We start from the raw sequence: 23,102 nt of genomic DNA on the forward strand, positions 1-23,102 counted from the left end.
GTAACCTTGAATGCACTTTTGGCACTAACTAGCATTGCCTTGCGCACTTAATTATCTGTGGACTTTACCAATCCGCTCTTTAAATTCCGACCTGTGTTAATTCAGGAATTCTTATCTGAAAAGGAACGCCTCCTTTTTCAACCACCCCCTGTGCATTTCGAATCCTAGTATTATCTCCATCTTCTTCCTACTGTTCAAGTGTGTGAGCAGACATTTCCTTTCCTCAAGGGAAGATGTGTAGGATTTTGTCAGCGCGGCGTCACAGGGAGATGAGGCAGTCGTGGGAATTCAGTAAGCTGACGACTGCGCTGAAGGCACAAAGCCGCGTGTCGTCGCTCGTCGCTCACACCTGCTTGGATGGGTATTTTACTCTCACTGTCCAAGCAGCCGGCAGCAGCCAGTCTCTGGCTCCGTCCCCGCTGTAGGAAGATCTGGGCTCTGGAGCCAGGGTAAGAATTGGAGCAGTCTGGGAAAGGAAATGACCAGGGCCTGGGAGGTGGGGTGAAGGTGATAGAGAAAGATCTGTGAGGTGAGGGGTCTTTAGTCCTCCGTGCCTCTTCTGACACTCTGGTGGGCACATCGGGGGGCTGGTTCAGCGCGGATGGACAGCTTTCAGTTTTGTGGATTATTTCCGATCCGCCAAAGTCTTTCAACGTGCCTCTCGTCGATGTTTATCTTATTGAAACTCTGTCTTAAAAGATTAATCGTTAGATTTACATGAAATGCTCTGATTCATAGCAGAAGCCTGAAGTCATTTGTAAATGAGGACTTCATGAAGTCAAATTAAGAACTTTGGTTACTTTCTTGTGTTATTAGAAACTGTGTATTGCAACCAATTAGACTTATAGCTGTTGACTCTTCTGGACTATATGTCATCTACTGGCTTCCAGGAAAAGACGTGAAGACATATAGGTGTGACCCCAAATCCATGGAGTAAATGCTTACTATGTGGGTGACTACTTATAGAAATTATCTTCTAAAGAGTGTATATATACGGGGGGCACCTGGGTGGGCTCAGTCCCCTAAGTGGGGATTCTTGGTTTTGCTCAGGTCATGAACTCAAGGTTGTGGGATGGAGCCGGTGTGGGCTTCATGCTCAGTGCTGGGAGTCTGCTTGTCCTTCTCCCTCTGTTCTTTCCCCTACCCTCATCGTGCTCTCTCCCCATTTTCTCTCCTTCTCAAATAAATAAAAAAATAAATAAAATCTTTAAAAATTAAAAAAAAAAGAGTGGTATAAGGATTTGGGATTGGGGAGTCTGGAAAATATGCTGTGATATTCTAAGGAAGTCAAGGGAACTTCTTTAAAAAGCCCACTTCTTTATTATTTGAAGGAAATATCAAGATATCAAAACATAATCTGATCTCAGAAGGATATTATGGTCTTAATGTGTGAGATCAATAAATACAGGAAAATATTGTGGTAATACTAAAACACAGTTAAGTTTGTGACAGAGATTATTGATACTGTCTATTTATTCTTCCCATCTTTATTTTAAATATTATCTTTTTCCTTGTTCTAGGATTATGAAACGGAACACCATGATCTTCCTACAGACACCTTAGAACTATGTCATCTCAGTCTTAAAAAACCTGCAAGAAAGGGCACAGTACTTTTCCATTAGTAAGTAGCAAGGAAAAAAATGGCAGCAGACTTTCCAACTATGTATGAATGTGGGTTTTGTCATTGCTTTCACTGATGAAACAAAGATGATTATAGGTTGGGTGAATGAGGGTAGGGAGGAATATGTGGCATCTTGGTCTATTGAATTATGGAATTGTGGGTCATCTAATGCAATCCCATTGAATGACTGAGCTATACAGAATTATCAGGCTTATGTGTATGTTTGTCACTGAGCTGGTAAGGATACAACAGCCCAGATGTTAAATCATTTTCTTAAAAGTTAGCCAGAAGATTTCCAGTAGAAGTGGGCCTTGAACATTTGAATCTCTGATTAGATTATGCTGATATTTTTTCCTATGATACCCGGAAGTAAAAACAGGTCTTAACCCTTCTAAAATTAGCAATTTAAAATCAAACAACATGCATTCATGGAAAGATCTTATGAACTCAGTAAACTACCACACATTGTAAAGGATTATAGTAAAAAAATGAATAATTTCCATTTATTATTATTTGTCAGGCATTGTATTAGGGGCTTTATGTATATGTATATGTTTATGTATATCAAAGCAAAGTTCTTGATATGATAATCCACATTTTACAGAAGAGAAAATTGAAGCTCAGGATTTCCCAGAACTGATGGTTTCCAAAGATTATGCTCTTGAGCAATAAGTCATAGAAAGTTGATAAGTGGAAAGTAAAAGAAAGCTGAGCCATAAGAATTCAGCTGTAAGGTAGGATCCTGGTTTCCTTCACAGTGATTAACCAGTCTTCAGTGGTTATTAAAAAAATACTAAGCCAAAAAAGCAGTACCCAGATTTTAATGTGCTTGGGAAGGGGGGAGGGCTGGTTAGGGAGGGAAAACATGCTGTATTAACTCATGTTAAAGAGATACCACCTCACACAGGTCAGAATGGCTAGAATGAACAACTCAGGAAACAGCAGATGTTGGCAAGGATAGGGAGAAAGGGGAACACTTTCACACTGTTGGTGGAAATACAAACTGGTGCAGCCACTCTGGAAAACAGTATGGAGGTTCCTCAAAAAGTTAAAAAGAGAGCTACCCTGTGACCCAGCAATTGCACTATTAGGTATTTATCCAAAGGCTACAAACATAATGATTCAAAAGGGCACATGTGCCCCAATATATATAGCAGCAATGTCCTCAATAGCTAAAATATGGATGTTGATCGACAGATTAATGGATAAAGATGTGATGTGTGTGTGTGTATATATATATATATAGAGAGAGAGAGAGAGAGAGAGAGAATTACTCAGCCATCAAAAAGAATGAAATCTTGCCATTTGCAACGACATGGATGGAAGTAGAGGATATTATGCTAAGCAAAATAAGTCAGTCAGAGAAAGACAAATATCATATAATTTCATTCCTATGTGGAATTTAAGGGAAAAAAAATCAGATGAACATAGGGGAAGGGAAGGAAAAATAAAATAAGATAAAAACAGAGAGGGAGGGAAACCGTAAGAGACTCTTAAGTATAGGAAACAAACTGAGGGTTGCTGGAGGGGAGATGGGTGAGGGGATGGCATAACTGGGTGATGGACATTAAGGAGGGCACGTGATGGAATGAACACTGGGTGTTATATGCAACTGATGAATCACGAAATTCTACCTCTGAAACTATAATACAGTATATTTAATTAAATTTAATTTAAATAAAAAGTTAAAAAAAGAAAAACGTGGTATATGTACCAGTCTTTGGAAATGCTTTTCTAAAGGATAAAAAGGAACCTGCTAGTGTTGTGAAAAAAGTAAATGGTAGAATTGAGACTAAGTTAAATGTAAAAATAAATGTGAAGAATGACTGAAGGTAACTGATGAAATCTATTGCCACTTTGACATCACAATTTCAAATTCTTTTCATAGTATGTGCTAAAATTATTGATTGCTCTTTTGCTTGTGTTTTAATACAGTGATTGAATAAACATGATCTACTTTCATAAAAAAGGCAGTTTGTAACAATTAATGTAATATGCAAAAACTATTGAATTGTGCACTTTAAATGAGTGAATTGTATGGTATGTAAATTAGATCTCAATGAAGTTTGTCTTTTTAAAAACTTTTAAAAAAACGTTATATGGAAACCAAATAATGTCAAAAGACATGTCAGACTACTAGCAATGAAATTTGAAGATACTGGTGTGGAAAATTCTGTTTCAGAAATTTATTGACTTAGATCTACTTATACAAGCAGAATTTGCTAAAACAGAATAGATATATATTGTGCTCTAACCTCTTCTCTACCTTCCTTCTTTCTACAGATAAAGCAAATACTTCCTCCTGCTCTGAGAACCAACAGTAAGTGATAACTCATTTATTTTAATTTGAACACTTTGTCAATCATTTTTGTTTTGCCAATGGTAAAATTGTATATTCAATACATTTATCCATGATTTTCCAAACGTTATGGATACATTTTTATTAAGAGAATCAAGTTAATTTTACTCTTTACTCACTTTATCAAGTTGAAACTTAAATTAATTCTTTAGATTTCATCTTAAAATAGATAATATAATTAATTCTCAGGTTTATGACTTTGAAACAATTATTCTAGAACTATCTTTACTAGAAGAAATGTAAAAGAATGACAAATTGTATATATTATTGATGATTTTTACTATGAATATCTATGATTATGTATTAATACAGGGATTGTTAAAATGAGGATAAGAATGCCTCCAGTGTACTCCAAAATGATTGCTTTTCTCAGATGAAACTATGTTCTTTTCAGTGTGCTTTGACTTTCATGTTATACTTGGTGGGAGGCTAATTTCTGAAGTTACTTAAGAACTTACCATTGGCATAGGTAAATTAACTGTTCTAACGCTCAATTTCTTCAGCTGTAAAATATAGTCATACCCACCAAAGTATGATGATGAAATTAGACAGCAAATTTTGCATTACATGGTCAATAAATGTTCAATCTTCTCCCTTTTATGAGCACATTATTGAGGATAAAGGGAATCCATGGAACAATTATCGTGTACTATTTACAAATCAATAAGGCCTAAGAAGTACCACAGATAAATTGTTTCGAATATTCTTTCTTTTCAAGAATTTCAGAGTACCAATATCACACAAAGAAAACAAATCAATGCAACATCCCTTTAGTTTACAGAGTGAGTAATTTATATGACTAATGGCCAGAAGATGAGTGTTTTTTTTAAACTTAGTGGGCTTGTTGCTTCATCTAAATGACCAAGAATTTTTTTGACACGTTGAGAAAGGACAACACCATGTCTTTTAGAAGTTAGTGAGAATATTAAACAACTTTTGTACCAAATCATAGATTCAGCAAATTTGAACAGGCTTGATTTTCAATATATTACTTGTATTTTATTTTTTTATACTGGGAAATTTGAGATATAGACAAGCATAAGTAATAAAATCAAAATAACTTTTAATACCTCTGCCAGGGAAATAACCACTAGAGAGAGAATGCATATGAACATGCACCCGTGGGGCAGAATGGCAGAGGGGGAGGTAGAGAGACAAGCAGGTTCCACGCTGAGCACAGAGCCCCACGTGGGGCTCAATCTCATGACCCTGAGACCATGACCCAAGCTAAAATCAAGAGTTGGACGCTTAACCGACTGAGCCATCCAAGCTCCCCTGTACATTTATTTCTGTGTAAACATAACCTTGGAATCTTGATTAGAACCATGTGTAAATAAAAGAACAAACAGTTCTACTATTTATAGAGCAGAGCAAAACAAGAGATAGTGTATACTGAAAATAACCTTTTCCCCAAAATTGGGATGAATAATCAATGCAGTACCATAATTAACTCTGAAGAAATCTATTTTTTCTACATTTTAATGAACTTAGAAGCAATAGAGCTGATTAGAAATATGATGACATGTCCCTAGCCTTTAGATGTATACTTTAAGAGCATCAGTCAAGTGTTTCATTTTATTTTTTATTGTCCCTATCAGTGACAAAATTGGTTCCACTATGATTCTACTGACACCAAATAACAATCTCCTCTTGCCACATTTTTTATGAATGTGGGAATTACAGTGCCTTTAAACTAACCAAGATCACTACATTGGCTTTTCCTCATAGTCTGAGGTCCGTGTACTACATGTTTTAATGCAGACCTTTGTTCTCTTTGACTTATTTCCCAGAAATGGCATTATTCCCACTAGTGGTGTTTCTGGCTGCTGTGCTGCTTCCATCTATACCCACAGAAGGAAAGGTAAAGTTAAATTGGAAAACCTTTCTAAAGCTATCCAGGCAACTTTGTGGGATGGTTAGGTCCTTTGAGAGTAGAAGGGGAAGAGTGTCTGGTACATCACAAAGTACATCACAAAGGAAAATATCTAGGAATAAACTTAAGCAAAGAGATCACTTAACACAATTATCTAGATGGCAGTCTAAGGCTGAGCTCTCCAGTAGCCACTAGTCACATGTGGCTATTGAACACTTATACAATGCGGCTTATCCAGGACAAAATATACTGTAAGTGTAAAACACACACTAGATTTCAAAGATTTAGTACAAAAAAAAAAAAGAAGAAGAAGAAGAAGAAGAAAATATGTCATTAATAACTTAGATATTCAATACATGATGAAATGATATTTTGGATAAATAATTAAATAATGTATTAGGTTCTCAAGGCTGTTGTAAGAAATGAATGCAAGTTGGGTGACTTAGAACAACAGAAATTTATTCTATCACAGTTCTGGTGGCCAGAAGCCTAAAATCTAGGTGTCAACAAGGCCACACTCCCTCTGGAGGATCTAGGAGGGAATGTGTTCCATGTCTTTTAGCTTACGGTGGCTTTGACAAATCACTGTGATAAGTAGGCTTGTGGCTACATCACCTATTCTCTGCCTCCCTTTGCACATCACCTTCTCCTCTCTGTGTCTTTTATAAGGATACTTGTCATTGGATTTAGGTCCTACTTGGATAATCTAGGATGATTTAATATTGAAATCCTTAACTATATCCAGAGAAGGTCACATTGGCAGAAATTGGGGATTAGGATGTAGACATATTATTTTTGTAGATTATTAGTCAACCCATTAAAAGTAAAATTTATTACTTAAAATAATGTCAATACATTTTAAAAATCAAACATCATGATCAAGTAGGATTTATTCCCAGAATGCAACAGTGGATCAATATTTGTGAAACAATCAATGCAATATGTCACATGAATAAGAGAAAGGATAAAAACCATACAATCATTTCAATAGATACAGAAAAAGCATTTGACAAAGTACAATATCCATTCATCATAAAAAGCCTCTGCAAAGTAGGTCTAGAGGGAACAGACCTCAACATAATAAAGGCCTTATGTGAAAAACTCACAGCCAACATCATACTCAATGGTGAAAAAGTGAGAGCTTTCCCCCTTAGGTCAGGAACAAGACAAGGATGTCCACTCTCACCACACTTACTCAACAGAGTCCTAGAAGTCCTAGCCACAGCAGTTAGAACACATAAAGAAATAAAAGGCATACAAATTGGTAAGGAAGAAGTAAAACTCTCCCTACTTGCACATGACATGATACTCTGTATAGAAAACCCTAAAGACTCTACCAAAACACTATGAGAACTGATACATAAATTTAGTAGTCATAGGGTGCAAAATCAATGCACAGAAATCTGTTGCATTCCTATATGTTAATAATGAAGCAGCAGGAAGTGAAAATAAGAAAAGAATTCCATTTATAATTGCACCCAAAACAGGAAAATATCTAGGAATAAACTTAACCAAAGAGGTGAAAGGCCAGTACTCTAAAAACCATAAAACAGAATAAAAGAAGTTCATGATGATGCCAAGAAATGGAAAGACATTCTCATGGGTTGAAAGAACAAATGTCTATACTACCCAAAGCAATCTACAGATTTCATGCAATCCCTATCAAAATACCAACAGCATTTTTCACAGAACTAGAACAAAGCATCTTAAAATTTGTTTGGAACCACCAAAGACCTCAAATAACCAAAGCAGTCTTGAAAAAAAAAATGAAAAAGAAAAGAGAAGCAAAACTGGAGGTATCACAATTCATTACATAACAAGTTACATTGCAAAGCTATAGTAATGAAAGCAGTATGGTACTGGCATAAAAACAGACACATAGATCAGTAGAATAGAACAGAAAACCCAGAAATAAATCCACAATTATATGGTCAATTAATCTTCAGCAGAGGAGGAATGAATATGCAATGGGAAAAGGACAGTCTCTTCGACAAATGGTGTTAGGAAAACACATTGCAGCCACATGTAAAAGAATGAAACTGGACCACTTTCTTGTACCATACACAAAAGTAAACTCAAAATGGATTAAAGACCTAAATGTGAGACCTGAAACCATAAGAATCCTAGGAGAGAACACAGGAGGTAATGTCTCTGACATCAGCTGTAGGAACATTTTTCTAGATCTGTCTGTTGAGGAAAGGGAAATAAGAGCAAAAATAAACTATTGTGACTACAACAGAATAAAAAGCTTCCACACAGCCAAAGAAACAATCAACACTAAAAGGCAATGTCCTGAATGGGCAAAGATATTTGCATATGACATATCTGATAAAGGGCAAATATCCAAAATATGTAAAGGACTGAAACAACTCAACAGAAACACAAAAATAATCCAATTAGAAATGGACAGAAGACATGAACAGACGTTCTCCAAAGAAGACCTACAGATGGCCAATGGACCCATGAAAAGATGCTCAGTCGCACTCATCATCAGGGAAATACAAATCAAAACTGCAATGAGATGCCACCTTACACCTGTCAAAATGGCTAAAATCAACAATACAAAAAACAACTTATTGGCAAGGATGTAGAGAAAAAGAAACCATTGTGCACTGTTGGTGGAAATGCAAACTGGAGCAGCCACTATGGAAAACAGTATGGAGGTTTCCCAAAAAAATTAAAAATAGAATTACCATATGATCCAGTAATTTCACTACCAGGTATTTACACAAAGTATATGAAAACACTAATTAGAAAAGATATATGCACCCCTATGTTTATTGCAGCATTATTTACAATAACCAAACTATGGAAGCAGCCCACATGTCCCCTGATAGATGAATGGATAAAGAAGATGTGATATAGATAGATGATAGATGATAGATAGATAGATAGATGATAGATGATAGATAAATGATAGATAGATAGAATAATGTATATATATAATGTATATAATGTGTGTATATATATATATAATGAAATATTATTCAACCATAAAAACGAGTGAAATCTTGTCATTTGCAACAACATGGATAGAGCTAGAGAATATAATGCTAAGCAAAATAAGTCAGTCAGAGAAAGACAAATAGCATATGATCTCACTTATAAGGGCAATTTAAGAAACAAAACAAATGAGAAAAGGAAAAAAAGAGAGAGAGAGAGAAAAACCAAAAAACAGACTATTAATTATACAGAACAAATAGATGGTTACCAGAGGGGGGTAGATGAGGGGATGGGGGAAGTAGGTGATGGGGATTAACGAGTATACTTATCATGATGAAATAACATTTAAAAAATTATAAAATAAATTAATATCACTGGATTCTTTTACTTTTTTAATGTGACCACCAAAAAGTTAAAATTACATGTCATGCTTGAATTATTTTTTTATGGACACACTGGTCTGTGATTTAAAAAGCTAATGATACAAACTGAGGGTTCTAGAGGGGAGGGGGTAGGGGGATGGGTTAGCCTGCTGATGGGTATTAAAGAGGGCACGTATTGAATGGAGCACTGGGTGTTATACACAAACAATGAATCATGGAACACTACATCAAATACTAATGATGTAATGTATGGTGATTAACATAACATAATAAAATAAAATTTTAAAAAATGATAAAAAAAAAGCTAATGATAGTCCTCTCCCCACGAGATCTTTTCCCATTTATTTTATTTAATGTGCTTCAGTGTGATCTTAAAGAAAATTAACAATAACATAACCTTAAATTAGCACAGCTTCATATATCGCCATGTTTAATTTTCATCATTTCTATATGATAAAGTTTTACTTATTTTTTACATTAAAAAAATCTACCTCTAAAAGTCTTAGTGTTTGTTTTGCTTTCTTATTCATGTGCAAAAACTTGGTATGTGAGAGCCCAACTCTTGAATTCAAATCTTCTAATTTGAATAAACTACTTTGCTTTAAATAATCCCAAGACCAAGATCAATCATCCTCTTCAATAATTGGGGGTTGGTTCCCATATATGGTGTCTATCTCTTGATCAGAAAATCTCTGAATGTGAGGAGCTCTGGTCATTGCTGTTTCTCCATCTCTAACTCTGGGCATACAGGAAGACATCCCAGGACCAGAGACTACTAGGACTAGAACTTATCAGACTAGAGAATTCTGACACTGGCTGAAAACTCATTTGGCATTCAGAAATACAGATTGTAATATAATAGATCATAATATCTACCATAATAGGAATAATTTTACTAGCGTATTGAATGAACTTTGAACTCCTGAACATTCTTTCTCTAAATATATTATGAATACATTATTTCTCTAAATACAGACTGTATCAGGTTAAATTTCCCTTAAAGTCAAGGGTGAATCTTGAGCCCCACCCTCATCCTACTTGCTGCAGCCTGATCAAATATGAATGAATATGTTTTAATGTTCCTGTTGTGTGCCTTTGGGGTTATAAAATATTATCACTCATATGTCTAGAAGAATCACAGAGAAGGTGCAGGAAACCATATGGGGCAGAAAGTAGAGAATCTGATTAACAAACATGTAGCAGTGCAAAAGAGCAAAATATATTTCTTAAATAATTTTATAAATGAAGACCAGGAGATGGACCAGAGAGATAACAGGGGATTGGGAAGGGCCATGAAAGGAGAAAAAGCACATTAAGAATTACCTTGAAACTAGAAATTGGCATCTGTGGCCTCAGAGATTTTAATTTGTCATGCCGTGAATTTCATCCTTCTCAAAGCTTCAAATTACTTCTTTCCTATCTGTCATAGCTTTGGCTCAGGTTCATTGGCAATGCTTAACAACTAATATTGATTTGAACTGAATGCTCTTAAAATGATCTTTGTTCCCTTGAATTCGCTTATTCACTTTTAAATGCAATTTTAACAAATGTTAAGAAGATAACCCTAATTTTATCTCCCTTTAGGATCCATCCTTTACTGCTTTGCTAGCTACTCAAACGCAAGTCCAAAAAGAGATTGTAAATAAACACAATGAACTAAGGAAATCAGTCTCTCCACCTGCCAGCAACATGCTAAAGATGGTAAGAGGCAGCGATAAAAGCTAATGGTGTGAATCAGCAGTGATAAGAGCAGGGAGCTGGTAACTGGCATCTCTTAAGAACTTTGTGCTTACAAAGTTTTGCTTCTATTCTGCTATTTTATTTGAGCTGTGTTATGGGCATGCAGAAATTAATTTTCATTTTTAATGGTTAAATAATCTGTCAAGGTTACAGGGCTATTAAGTCGGGAAGGCAAAATTAGAAGGCAGATCTTCAGATACCATGTGTGAAGCCATTGCACTTTTTGTTCACTATCTGCCCTAGCCTAAAATAAAGGAGGTCCTTTTCTTTCATGTATTTTATTCTTTTTAAGTAATCTCTATGACAACATGAGGCTCAGACTCAGGAGCCGAAGAGTCCTGTGGGTAAATACGAGCCCACTTTCCATAGCATAGTTCATAAACACTAGACTATCTTCCATTTGAATGCAATGGGCTGCAAGTGGAATTGGGAATAATCTAGGCCTGCTTATTACTAAGGAAATATAATACAAAGACTTCACACCTTGAGTATTTAGAGTAGCCCCATTACTAAAAATCCTACATGTGATTCCTGTACTATCATAAATTGTCAGATATTATATTAGATATTTCTATCATTAGACACATCATTTATGAACTTCTCTTCATGTGGATATTGGCACTGGAGCAGATAAACACACACACACACATATATACCCCTAACAAAAAGGTCTTTTCATACCACTAACGATCAGATACTATATAGAAGTTTAAAGTAGTGCAAATCAACCTACCAATCAGATTATAAACCATATGCTTTGTTGGAGTTGAATCTTTAAGTGTATTTTTTTCTTGTGACATTTAGGAATGGAACCGAGAAGCAGCAGCAAATGCCCAAAAGTGGGCAAACAAGTGCACTTTAGAACACAGCGTGCCAGAGGACCGAAAAACCAGTACGTAAATGAGTATTTTTTGAATAAATGAACAAATAAAATAATATTGGAAAAATCAAATAGAATGGAACATTCTGGGGTGTTATAAGAAGACTTCGAGAATAAATGTTGCTTATACTGCTCTATTTATTTATTATTTATTTATTTTTATTTTTTAGAGAGAGAGAGTGTGTGAGCGGTGGGGGGTGGGGGGAAGGGGCGGGGGGAGGGGCAGAGGGAGAGAGAGAGAATCCCAAGCAGGCTCCATGTCCAGTGTGGAGCCTTACACCTTACACGGGGCTTGATTTCACGACCCTGAGATCATGACCTGAGCTGAAATCAAGAGTTGGTTGCTTAACCAACTGAGCCATCCAGGCGCCCCTATAGTGTTCTTTTTAAAATTAAAGTATCTGTAGAAGGAGAGAGAATTATAGGTACCATTTTGTGCTTGTTGATTGTTTACATTATGCAAATGACGTCTGAAGCAATACTTCATTTTGTCTTTCAACCAGCTCATGAGTCAACAGGTCATGTATCATTATTTCTCCAGATTTAAAGATGAGAAGATGAGGACTGGGGAGGAATGACTTCCCCAAGACACAATCTGAAGTGTGTCATATACTGGAAAGTTAACCAGGCTTAATTATTTCTAATCCTCTGCTCTTTTTTGTGATATTGTGTAGCTGTTTGAAGTTTTCATATCTCTTCTTTTGTATTCATAAGATACTAAATTATGGTGATTTTTTCCTGAATTTTGTGACTTTTGCTCTAAAAATACTTAAATTTATAAAATCATGATAAATACTTTGGGTATGTTGGTTCATTTTTTAATTTTTGAATCCTTATCAAGTATTATACTATGAAAGAAAAAATGTTTTATGCATAAACCTTTACATCAAATATTTATTTATGTTATCAACCATAATATACATATAGGCAAGCTCAATTTGAAAGCAATGAATTTTTACCTTTAATTTTATCACTTTATTACTTATATTGTTGATGCTGTTCTATTAATGAAATTATGAAGAGAATGACTGCATTCAGTAAAGATTAAAACAAATGGTCTTAAAGATGCAAGTCTACTATTAGATTCTTAGTTTCTTTTTTCCATATTAAAAGAGATACCCAAGAATATTTTATACTCTCTTTAAGCAGCAGGTAGACATTATATTTCAAGCTACCCAAATGTAACTCATAATTGAGACCTTGAAAAGATAGAGAAAAGTTCCTGGGCAACAAGTTACTTCTTTTATTGTGGTAAAAACACTCCATGAGACTTACACCCTTAACAAATAATTAACTGTACTGTATGATATTACTGACTAGGTACAACATTGTATAGCAGAATTTATTCATCTAGAACTTATTCATCTTGCTTACCTGAAATTTTATGCCCATTGATTGGTAATTCCCCATTTCTCCTTCCCCCCATCCTTATCTATCACTGTTCTATTCTTTGATTCTATGAATTTGGCTATTTTAGGTACTTCATATAATGGAATCATGAGTAGTTATCTTTCCGTGACTGGATTATTTCACTTAATATCATGTTTTCAAGATTCATCCATAGTGTCTCAACCAACTGCTGCAGAATTTCCTTCTTTTTTAAGGATGAATGACATTCATTGTATATATATGTGTGTCATTTTGTTCATCCATTCTTCTGTCCATGGATTTTAGGTTTTCATATATTGACTACTGTGAATAGTGCTGCAATGAATATAAAGAATGCTAATATCTCTTCAAAATCCTGATTTCAATTCTTTTGGATAAATACTCAGAAGTGATATTACTGGATCATTTGGTAGTTCTACCTTTAATTTTTTGAGGAACCTCTATGCTTTTTTCCACAGCAGTTACCCCATTTTTTAGGACCAACAAAAGTATCCAGGATTCCAGTTTCTCCACATCCTTATCATCGCTTGTTGTCCTTTTTATTTTCCCCATAATAGACATCCTGACAGGTATAAGGTGATATCTCACTGTAGTTTTGATTTGCATTTCCCTGTGATTAGCAATATTGAGCACCTTTTCACATACCTGTTGGCCATTTGTGCATCTTTGGAGAATGTCCAATCAAATCATGATCAGAAAAGATCTCTAGTCAGTTCCTCAGGCAGCCTCCTGAAAGAGATAGATCTTTGGGCATTCCATCCAACTCTTTCCCTACTCAGGAAGAGGCTAGAAGCTCAGGTTTTTTATCTGCTCACTCTGTGCTGAACTAGGAAGGGAAGCTATGGCAACTATGAACCCAAATCTCTAGCCTCATGAGCTCCACATCTTGGTTATGCTAGATCTGTTAACATTTTCAGAGAGGCAAGTCAGAAGTCAATCCTCTGGGCAGCATCTGGAAAATTTGTGGCACTGGATGCCCAGGCCAACTTTTTCCCACTACAGGGAGAAACAGGCAGCTATGGTATTTGCTTGCTTGCTCTGTGCTGAGCTGGGGAGATGAGCCATGGCATCTACCAATCCAAACCACCATCTCTGTTCTCCCCCAGGAAGTAACACTGTAACTGTGTCAAACCCATCAGAGCTTCAAGACAAGCAAGACAGAAGTCAGTTCTTTAGGGACCCCTGGAGAAATTGGAGCGTTGGACACACTGATCAATTCTTTGCTTCCCCAGGAGGAAGCTGAGAACTAAGATTTTTCATTTGCTTGCTCTGTGCTGAGCCAAGGGGAGGAGATATGGTATCTACCAGCTCAAGCCACCATCTCCATTCTCCTACAGATGGCTAGCCTGTGCCTGACTGTCAGAGCTCCAAGACTACCAAGACAGAAGCCAGCCATCTGGGGAGTTTCCATAGGGAAGGTTGGGATGCTGGACACAAGAACCAACTCCTTCCTTCCCCTGGGAGAAGTTGGGGGCTAGGGGACCTTTTCCTGATCATATGGCAGGCACTGTGCTGAGGGTAAGCATTCTAGCAAGAGGGTGTCCCAGTTTCACTACAGACTTCAGTGAGTTGGGGTTCATATTCTCCCAGGGTCTAGGAGCCTTTCAATTAGTTTTGGATTTCCCACCAAGGCAATTTTTTTGGAAATTGTTGCTGGATCAGTGTGTTTGTTAAGGGAAAGAGAGTCCAAGGCTCCCTACTCCACCGTCTTGCTGATGTCACCTTCGGCAAGGCTCTTCTTGCCTAATTCTCTGAGGAAGATTTGGCCTTATGATATTCTGATTTAGTGATTAAGAGAGAAGCCAAAAGCTTTGAAATCTGCCATCCCTCCTGATGTCAGTTGCCTGTTAATTAGGGCTCTTATAGGCTGCCTGTAGAACTCTTTTTCCAAGTTCACACAAAATCATAATCATAAACATTTAGACAGGGTCCAATATGTAAAAAATCTCTGGTGAGGGTGGACAAGAGGAAGAGAAAAAGAATAAAAGTTGGTCACTGCCTTTTGCAAATTTACAGTACAAAGCTGAGAGCATAGGAGTCATTACAATGTGAAGAATTTAGCTTGAAAAAGAATGCATCTCTGAAACTCCAGAGGATTTTTGAATAATAATGTCTTCTTAACCTATTCAAAGTTTTGCATGCTGATGTCAGCCTCAGCATCCTAGGCAGATCTTTATTTTTTTTTAGATTTATTTATTTTAGACAGAGAGTGTGTGAGCAAGAGGAAGGGCCGAGGTAGAGAGAGAGGTCGGGGGGGAGGGGGGAGAGAGAGAATCTTCAAGCAGACTCCCTGCTGAGTGGGAACCCTGATGCAGAGTTTGATCTCAGGACCCCGAGATCATGACCTGAGCTGAAATCAAGGGTCAGCCACTTAACCCACTAAGCTACTCAGGTCCCCCTAGAGAGATCTGTCTTCTATTCATCTTTAGAGCTGAGAAGGACAGAAGCCCTTTTATTATGTATTAACAGAATAGGCATTGTGTTTGAAGGGCAACATCCTCGTGTTTATATACTTGATTTCTTTTGCCATTGCATGTTTTATTGCTTCCTCAAGGGTGATCCATTTCTCTTTAGGTACCAAATGTGGTGAGAATCTCTATATGTCAAGCTACCCTGCCCCATGGTCAGATGCAATCCAAAACTGGTATGAGGAGCGCCATAATTTTGTCTATGGTGTAGGACCTAAGAGTTCTGATGCAGTTGTTGGACATTACACCCAGGTAAGACAAACAAATGAAAATACTTCTACCACAAATGCTCTAATATGAAAGCATCTCTAAATTATGACCAAGTCCAATGTTCAATTTGGGTAAGAGCCTGAATAGATGTAATAGTCCTCGCATTGGGTGGTACTTCATCTAGAGCTGTCATTTTTTCCCATCACTTGAAAAACTCTTGGTAAGGAAGCATACTCTGTACTTTTTCAAACTTAGAAATGGATAAAATAGTGAAGGTACTTTAAGATTTAATATTTTAAAAGTTGTGATTTTCTTCAATAATTGAACTAAATGTTTTCAAAAGGTACTTGGCTCCAAACTATAATAGTAACATTTTTTCAGTTTTACATTTGCTATTACTATTTTTTTCAATATTTTCCCTCTTCTTTAATGTACTCTCATATATTCCTTTTTGGAAATGTAGGTCGTTTGGTACTCTTCTTACCACGTTGGATGTGGAATTGCCTATTGCCCCAATCAAGAAAATCTAAAATACTACTACGTTTGCCAATATTGTCCTGCGTAAGTATATACTTTAGAGTTTCATGCAATAATCCTATGTACAAATTAATATTTTAAAATTCTTGTATAGTAAACAAACTAGAATATAAGTCATATTTCAGTAAAGCGAAGGAATAAATCCTGTTTTTCATTTTTTTAAAATTGATATGTAGTTCATACACAATGTCACCTTAGTTTTATGTGCATGACATAGTGACAGGTCTATACCTTGTGCTATGCTCACCACATGTGTAGCTATTAGCAGTCACCATACAATGCTATTATAACTATTTTTTTATTTTTTTAAGATCTTTATTTATTTATTTGTCAGAAAGCACAAGCAGGAGGAACGGCAGGCAGAGGGAGAAGCAGGCTCCCCACTGAGCAGGGAGCCTGATGTGGGACTCAATCCCAGGACCCTGGGATCATGACCTGAGCCAAATGCAGACACTAAACTGCATGAGCCACCCAGGCGTCCCATGCTATTATAACTATTACAATACTATTGACTCTAGTCCCTATGCTGTACTTTTTATCCCCATGACTTATTTATTCCATAACTGGAAACCTGTACCTCCCACTCCCCTTCAACTATTTTGCCCACCCCCCATTGCCACCCCTCTGGCAAACGTCATTTTGTTCTTGTACTTATGGTCTGTTTCTGCTTTTTATTTTTTTATTTTTGTTTATTTTTTTAGAATCGCTGTATAAGTGAAATCATATTGTATCTTTATCTAACTTTCTCTATCTAACTTATTTCACTTAGCATAATGCCCTCTAGGTCCATCCAGAAGGTATAAGTCTTTAGAAATGCCTTTTAAGTTGAGATACATTCAACTTATCAGGGAAGAGACCAGGTTCTCAAATCCAAGTATAAAATCTGAAACTCTCTTCCCTCAGTTACAGAGTGACATCTTTTCTCTCAGTCACCTTTCCCTTGGGCTCACAGCTATCCCATGAGCCTGGGCAGTGTGCATTTCTCTAGATTTGATATCATCAGTTCTCATCAACTTCACACTTCAGGAGGGTGGCAGCTTGATGGTTAAGCAAGGGAAGGTAATGGAGTGGAAAGTAGGGGATGGCAGATTGTGATTTCAGCTCTTCCTGCTAACAGGTTCCTTGCCCTGCTTATCTAAAACACCACCTACATTATTACCATCACAGATGATTCATTCTTTTGCATCTCAACGTTTTTTCAAGAGATCTTTAATGTACTTCAGAGTCCAGAAAAGAACCACATCTTCGGTCTTCGCTTTTCAGAAGTTTTCACAAAATCTCCATAATGAACCATCCTTTAAGGTCTTGACCAGTAGCAGGAAAATGTTCTTTCATCAAGGATTATGTTCGAATTTACCTACAATAAATTCTGTGGATATATTGAAGATCTAATCTCAACTTACCTGTTAACCTTACTTTCTTTTAATGTTTGAAGTTTCTTGCCACTGGAGACCGGGGGACCCCTAGAACCAAGGCTCCTATAGGATTTATTTTGAGATTGTAGATAACCTGAGCATATGGATCTCCAGGGTGAGAAGTATGACCTCCAATGTCATTTTCCTGCAAGCACTTCTTAGGGTTTAGTAGAAAGAATTAAAAGGTCCTACGAGAATGCATCCAAACTCACTGGCTGGCTATAAGAGAGGAAGATCAGGAGCAAGGCATCTGAAGTGAGAGTTGGAGTGAATAATGAGGGCAAGCAGGGGTAAGAGAACTTCCAGAACATGTTTGTGTCTATTTCACATTTTTCCAGGGGCTCACACATGGTCAGTTATATTCTGTGAAGAGGTGAGATTCAGATACATGGCCTTGTGTTCTTGGCCCACTTGATACTACTGAGATTTGGATTCCCTTGTAATTCAAATAAATTAAATGGCCAATAAGTAATGATCATCAGCAAGTTGTAAGTTAGTTACTATAATGTGATTACACTCTGGATATTCATGCTTGTCAAAATTTTTGAACGAACATTCCCTTTTTGGTAAGTTTAAAAATCTCTCCAATACCTCTAGAAACTCACAGATTTCTTTTTTCTGCCTGTCCCAGAAACACACACACTAACTACTTAAGTATCACTATCTCCATCTAGAAGGTAAAATACTATATATATATACACACACACACACACACACATATATGTATGTATATATTAAAGCTATATATATATATATATATATATATATACTAGAATTTACTGTTTCTAGATTATATTAGAGAAACTTGGTATTTTATTATCTTTCAAATATAAAATGATATTGTAACATCAAATATCCTTTTCCAAACTGCAACCTTCTGCCTCCCAGGAGCTCTTTTGTCTCTCTAGGGAACATACTCTCCCTCTAGCTAGCACACTGGGCTGTACTGCCGTACCAATTTGATCAAGTCTACTAGGAGATGAAGAGAGTGTGGCCACATTGAAATATACTCTGAAAACTTCAGACTCCATTTAATCTGATTTAGTTGCTCAGTCTGAAGAATTATAGTCAAGGAGATGGGTCAATATGTGAAGTATTTTCTTAATTTGAATGTTACCTGAATTACTCACTAGGAATTGTAATTTTTCAGTTTTTTAACATAACTGAAAACATTTGTAGTTATGTATATTTGTTAATTTATACTGCCCTTGGGGAATATAAACTAAACTGTAAAGTGAAAAATATTTGACATTATGTATTTTAAATTTCAGTGGCAATAATGTGAGTAAAAAGAATACCCCTTACCAACAAGGAACACCTTGTGCTAGTTGCCCTGGTAACTGTGACAATGGATTATGCAGTAAGTTTGGAGTGATCACCTTGCTATTATAATAAAAAGTTGATATTTTATTTTCTTTTTATGGGTTAAGAAATCTCCTAAAGTAACCAATTCAAATAATATCTTTATGCAGAAGACAAAGATGTTACTCAATATAGTGTGTGTTTATGTAAACATTTTACACACTTTAGTATCCTACATATTATTTGTAATGAAAAGAATATTACCATATGTAAGATAATGAAAGATCTTCCATCAACGTATTTTTAAATTATTATTTTTATTATTTTAGTATTATTTTAGTATTATTTTTAATTATTATTATACTACTTTTGTGCTAATGAATTCATTATGCTGACTACTTCTTTTTTTCTATAGTATAATTGGAATAGTGTTTAACTTAATAAATAATTACTTTCCCTATAATTTGATAGTAGTTTACTGCACATTTTTAATGACAAAATCAAATCTGTATATAGGGATGGCTCACAGAACCCACAAAAATATTGTTGCAAAAGGAGAGAAAAATAAATGTCATATATATCATTTCTAATGTTGTAATGAATAGAAGTAAAAGTAACTCTTAGATTTTTATAGTTGGGATACTTGTATTAAAATTGTTATGAATAATAGAGTTGAATGAATCTCATTCATTGAGATTTTTACCTTTCAAATGCATTCATCTTTAGTTAGCATTCTTACTGACTGAATTATATACCTATAATTCAGAATATTGATTACATTAAAGCTATAAATCAGCTAAAGAAGAAAAAAAGTTACATATTTATAGGTCTGCTGAATGCTATTTGGTAAGAAGCTTGTAATTTATCCTATTATCAATAAGCACTTAATTGAAAGATTTTAAACAAAAGAGTGACAGCGTTGGAACCGTGTTTTATAAAGAGCTTTCTAGCAATAGTATGGAAAAACATATGGGGAGGGGGATTTGGAGGGAGAGATGAACCATGAGAGACTATGGACTCCGAGAAACAAACAGGGTTTTAGAGGGGAGCGGGGAGGGAGGATTGGTTAGCCCAGTGATGGGTATTAAGGAGGGCACGTACTGCATGGAGCACTGGGTGTTATACGAAAACAACGGATCGTGGATTACCACATCAAAAACCAATGATGTATTGTATGGTGACTAACATAACATAATAGAATTAAAAAAAAAAAATAGTATGGAAAAACAATTGGATGGAAGCCAGCTAGAAAACCATTGAAAACCATGGGTTTAAAAAAAAAAATCTTTCTACTGCATTACTGACAAAATAAATGAAGAGAATTGGACAGGGTTGGAAAACAAGAAATAGAATAACCAGTGTTTGTTACCTGTGCTGATTGATTGCTGGTCAGAAGCAGGGAAGAAGGAATTCAAACTGATCCAGTTCTTGGCCTAGGAAATCTTGGAGAGCCATTTCTCTGAGATTGTGGGAGGGGGTACAGGGAGACCATACCCAAGAATTGTCAGCCATGTGAGTAGTATGATAAGTTTAGTTTGATATTTGTTGAGTTTGTGGCCCCTGGGGAGGATCCAAGAAGAAATACCAGAAGGAAAGGGGGCATATTATCATTGTTTTGCATCTTTATCTTCCCATAGAAATTCCTTTCTCCAGAAAACAAGCATTGGAGTCTAAAGCAGTGCTATTCCACAGTATGAAATGAAGGAAATGTTCTCTATCAGCATGTGTCTTACAAGTAACCACTAGTCACATGTGGCCTTTGAATATTTGAAATGTGGCCAGTAAGATTAAGGAACTAAATTTTTTACTTTATCTAATTTAGAATAATTTAAATTTAAATATCTACATGTGACTAGTTGTTCCCATATTAGACTCTGCAGGTGTAGAGAGATTTATTTATATTTATTTAACTTTCTTGGCTAAGGGAGAAAAATAGGCCAATTTATTTTGGAAACATATTGCCAAGTTCAAAATAAAAAAGTGATAGTTTAATCAGTGAGCTCAACTAAGGCACCTGATATGTCCCTCAAGAAAGGGAAAGCCCATCATTGCATAAGTGATATTGACTTGTTTTGTCCAGTCCTACCAGCCTCATGCACTTTTGAATGTATGATTGTTTTGCTGCTACTGAGGAAAATGATAATGAGAAATTAACTTGTTTTTGTCACAGCCAACAGTTGTGAGTTTGAAGATCTCCTTAGTAACTGTGATTCCTTGAAGAAAACAGCTGGCTGTGGACATGAATTGCTTAAGGAAAAGTGCAAGGCTACTTGCCTATGTGAAAACAAAATTTACTGAGATGCCCAGTGTGCATTGCACAGGACTAAGTGAAGAGAGCTGCATCATCTTATTGACACATACCACAGGGGAAATTGTAGGCATGTTAGTTACAAATATGGTTCCACTCCATAATTCATCTTTTTCTCCTGGATCTATAGAAATCTCTTCCATACAGCAATTTACACAAGCAGCAAAGTCTATGAGGACAACTTTGGACTTCGATAGAAATTTGGTACTTGAAACTTAACAAATTGAATCAAATTGACAATTTTGAAAGTTGTAGAACCATAGACCTTTGGTCCCTAGAACTTTGGATTAAAAGGGAGAAGTACATGTTTCCTGAAACAACAAATCAAAAAAAAAAGAGCAAGAGAGAGAGACACTGTAACATCACTGTCATTCCTACTAGATGAGTTTTTACTTGAATAAAAAATAAATTCAAAAATTGACAGCTACCTTTGTCTCATGGCTCTTTAAACAAAAGTAATCATCTTTTAGAATAAAAAACTTATGTAAGCAACCACATGAATGATTCTTGTGTGATATTTTCTAGTATTTATAATTCATCCCAGCTAGACTTGGCCCAGATAAATGATAATGTGGTGCAAAATTTCCAAAATATTTGCCTATAAAATTAAATTTTAACAAAAATAGGAATCAGCTTTGTTCCTACTTATTTTTTGATATTTTGATCTCCTCCCTATAGGTTTGATTGATAAAATAAAAGAGGGCATTATCTGACAGCATATACAATATAGCCTTCCAAGAAAAAAAAAAAGTAATGATATGTCAGAGAGATTTATCATTTAAGATTGATAACAACAAAGTGAAGTAGGCCCATTTTATAGATGAGAAAACATACACACACACACATACACACACACACACACACACACACAAATCTAAAAAAAAGTGAATGAAGTGTTGAAAGTAGTCCAGAAATAGGTCTGGCCAGAGAGATGGAGAACAAGCATTAACTACTGATGCCTCCAAGATGAGACAGAGTATATGTATCATCCTATCCTCATTAAAGAAATTAAATTCACAATTTTAAAGCTTCCCAAAGGGAAATTTCCAGGCCTAGATGATTTCAGGGAAGACTTATACCAAACATTTAAAGAACTAATACTGGGTTTACACAATCTCTTCTAGAAAATTATGTAGGAGGAAATACTCTTCAATTTATTCTTTGACACTAGTATTATCCTCCTCCTAAAACCGGAGACACTGCAAGAGGAAAACAAACAAACAAAAAACCCCTACAAATCTATAGCTGTCATGAGCATGGATGAAAATATTCCAAATAAAAATTTAATAAATTAACCCAGCAATATAGTAAAAGGATAATATACCCTAACCAACTGGGATTTGCCCTATGGATGCAGGGTTCAGCTAACACTTAAAATCAAACTGTGTTCTACTATATTAGCAAACTAAAGAAAATCATATGTTTACCTCAATAGATAAAAAGAACAAGCATTTGACAAAATCTAATATCCAATCCTAATAAAACTCTCAGCAAATAAAAAAGAGAAGGGAAGTTTCTCAACTTGATAAAGAGAAGCTATAAAAAATGTATAGCTAACACTGTAATGGTGAAAGACTTGATTTTTTCTCCCTCTAAGATCAGAAAAAAAAGGCAAAGATGTCCACTCTCATCACCAAGCATTGTACTAGATCTGGCCAGTCAATCAGATAAGAC

The 23,102-nt window shown here is 35.8% G+C and overlaps 1 protein-coding gene across 2 annotated transcripts; it reads left to right on the top strand.

Annotated features, from left to right (window-relative positions):
• The first annotated feature begins 380 nt into the window (after positions 1 to 380).
• Positions 381 to 21,750, top strand: CRISP2 (cysteine rich secretory protein 2). Of its 2 annotated transcripts, XM_032410155.1 has the most exons (10): positions 381 to 449; positions 1,521 to 1,621; positions 3,905 to 3,941; positions 5,771 to 5,841; positions 10,764 to 10,880; positions 11,724 to 11,811; positions 15,763 to 15,908; positions 16,330 to 16,427; positions 19,090 to 19,178; positions 21,291 to 21,750. In XM_032410155.1, exons 4-10 carry the CDS (start codon positions 5,773 to 5,775, stop codon positions 21,416 to 21,418), a joined length of 735 nt encoding a protein of 244 aa, XP_032266046.1. In that variant the 5' UTR covers positions 381 to 449; positions 1,521 to 1,621; positions 3,905 to 3,941; positions 5,771 to 5,772; the 3' UTR covers positions 21,419 to 21,750. The 2 variants fall into 2 exon arrangements, with proteins under 2 accessions (XP_032266046.1, XP_032266047.1); XM_032410156.1 differs by lacking the exons at positions 381 to 449; positions 1,521 to 1,621; positions 3,905 to 3,941 and having other exon boundaries at positions 5,770 to 5,841.
• Positions 21,751 to 23,102: the final 1,352 nt, after the last annotated feature.

Source organism: Phoca vitulina, unplaced genomic scaffold, assembly GCF_004348235.1.
Source record: "Phoca vitulina isolate PV1807 unplaced genomic scaffold, GSC_HSeal_1.0 scaffold11, whole genome shotgun sequence".
Taxonomy (NCBI): Eukaryota; Metazoa; Chordata; class Mammalia; order Carnivora; family Phocidae; genus Phoca; species Phoca vitulina.

What these genes read in the sequence shown, in the direction of transcription:
- CRISP2 (XM_032410155.1), top strand. Translation starts at nt 5,773, where the DNA reads ATGGCATTATTCCCACTAGTGGTGTTTCTGGCTGCTGTGCTGCTTCCA. An exon ending in TTGTTGGACATTACACCCAG is followed by an intron (nt 15,909 to 16,329) that starts GTAAGACAAACA and finishes TTGGAAATGTAG; the next exon opens with GTCGTTTGGTACTCTTCTTA. An exon ending in CTGTGACAATGGATTATGCA is followed by an intron (nt 19,179 to 21,290) that starts GTAAGTTTGGAG and finishes TTTTTGTCACAG; the next exon opens with CCAACAGTTGTGAGTTTGAA.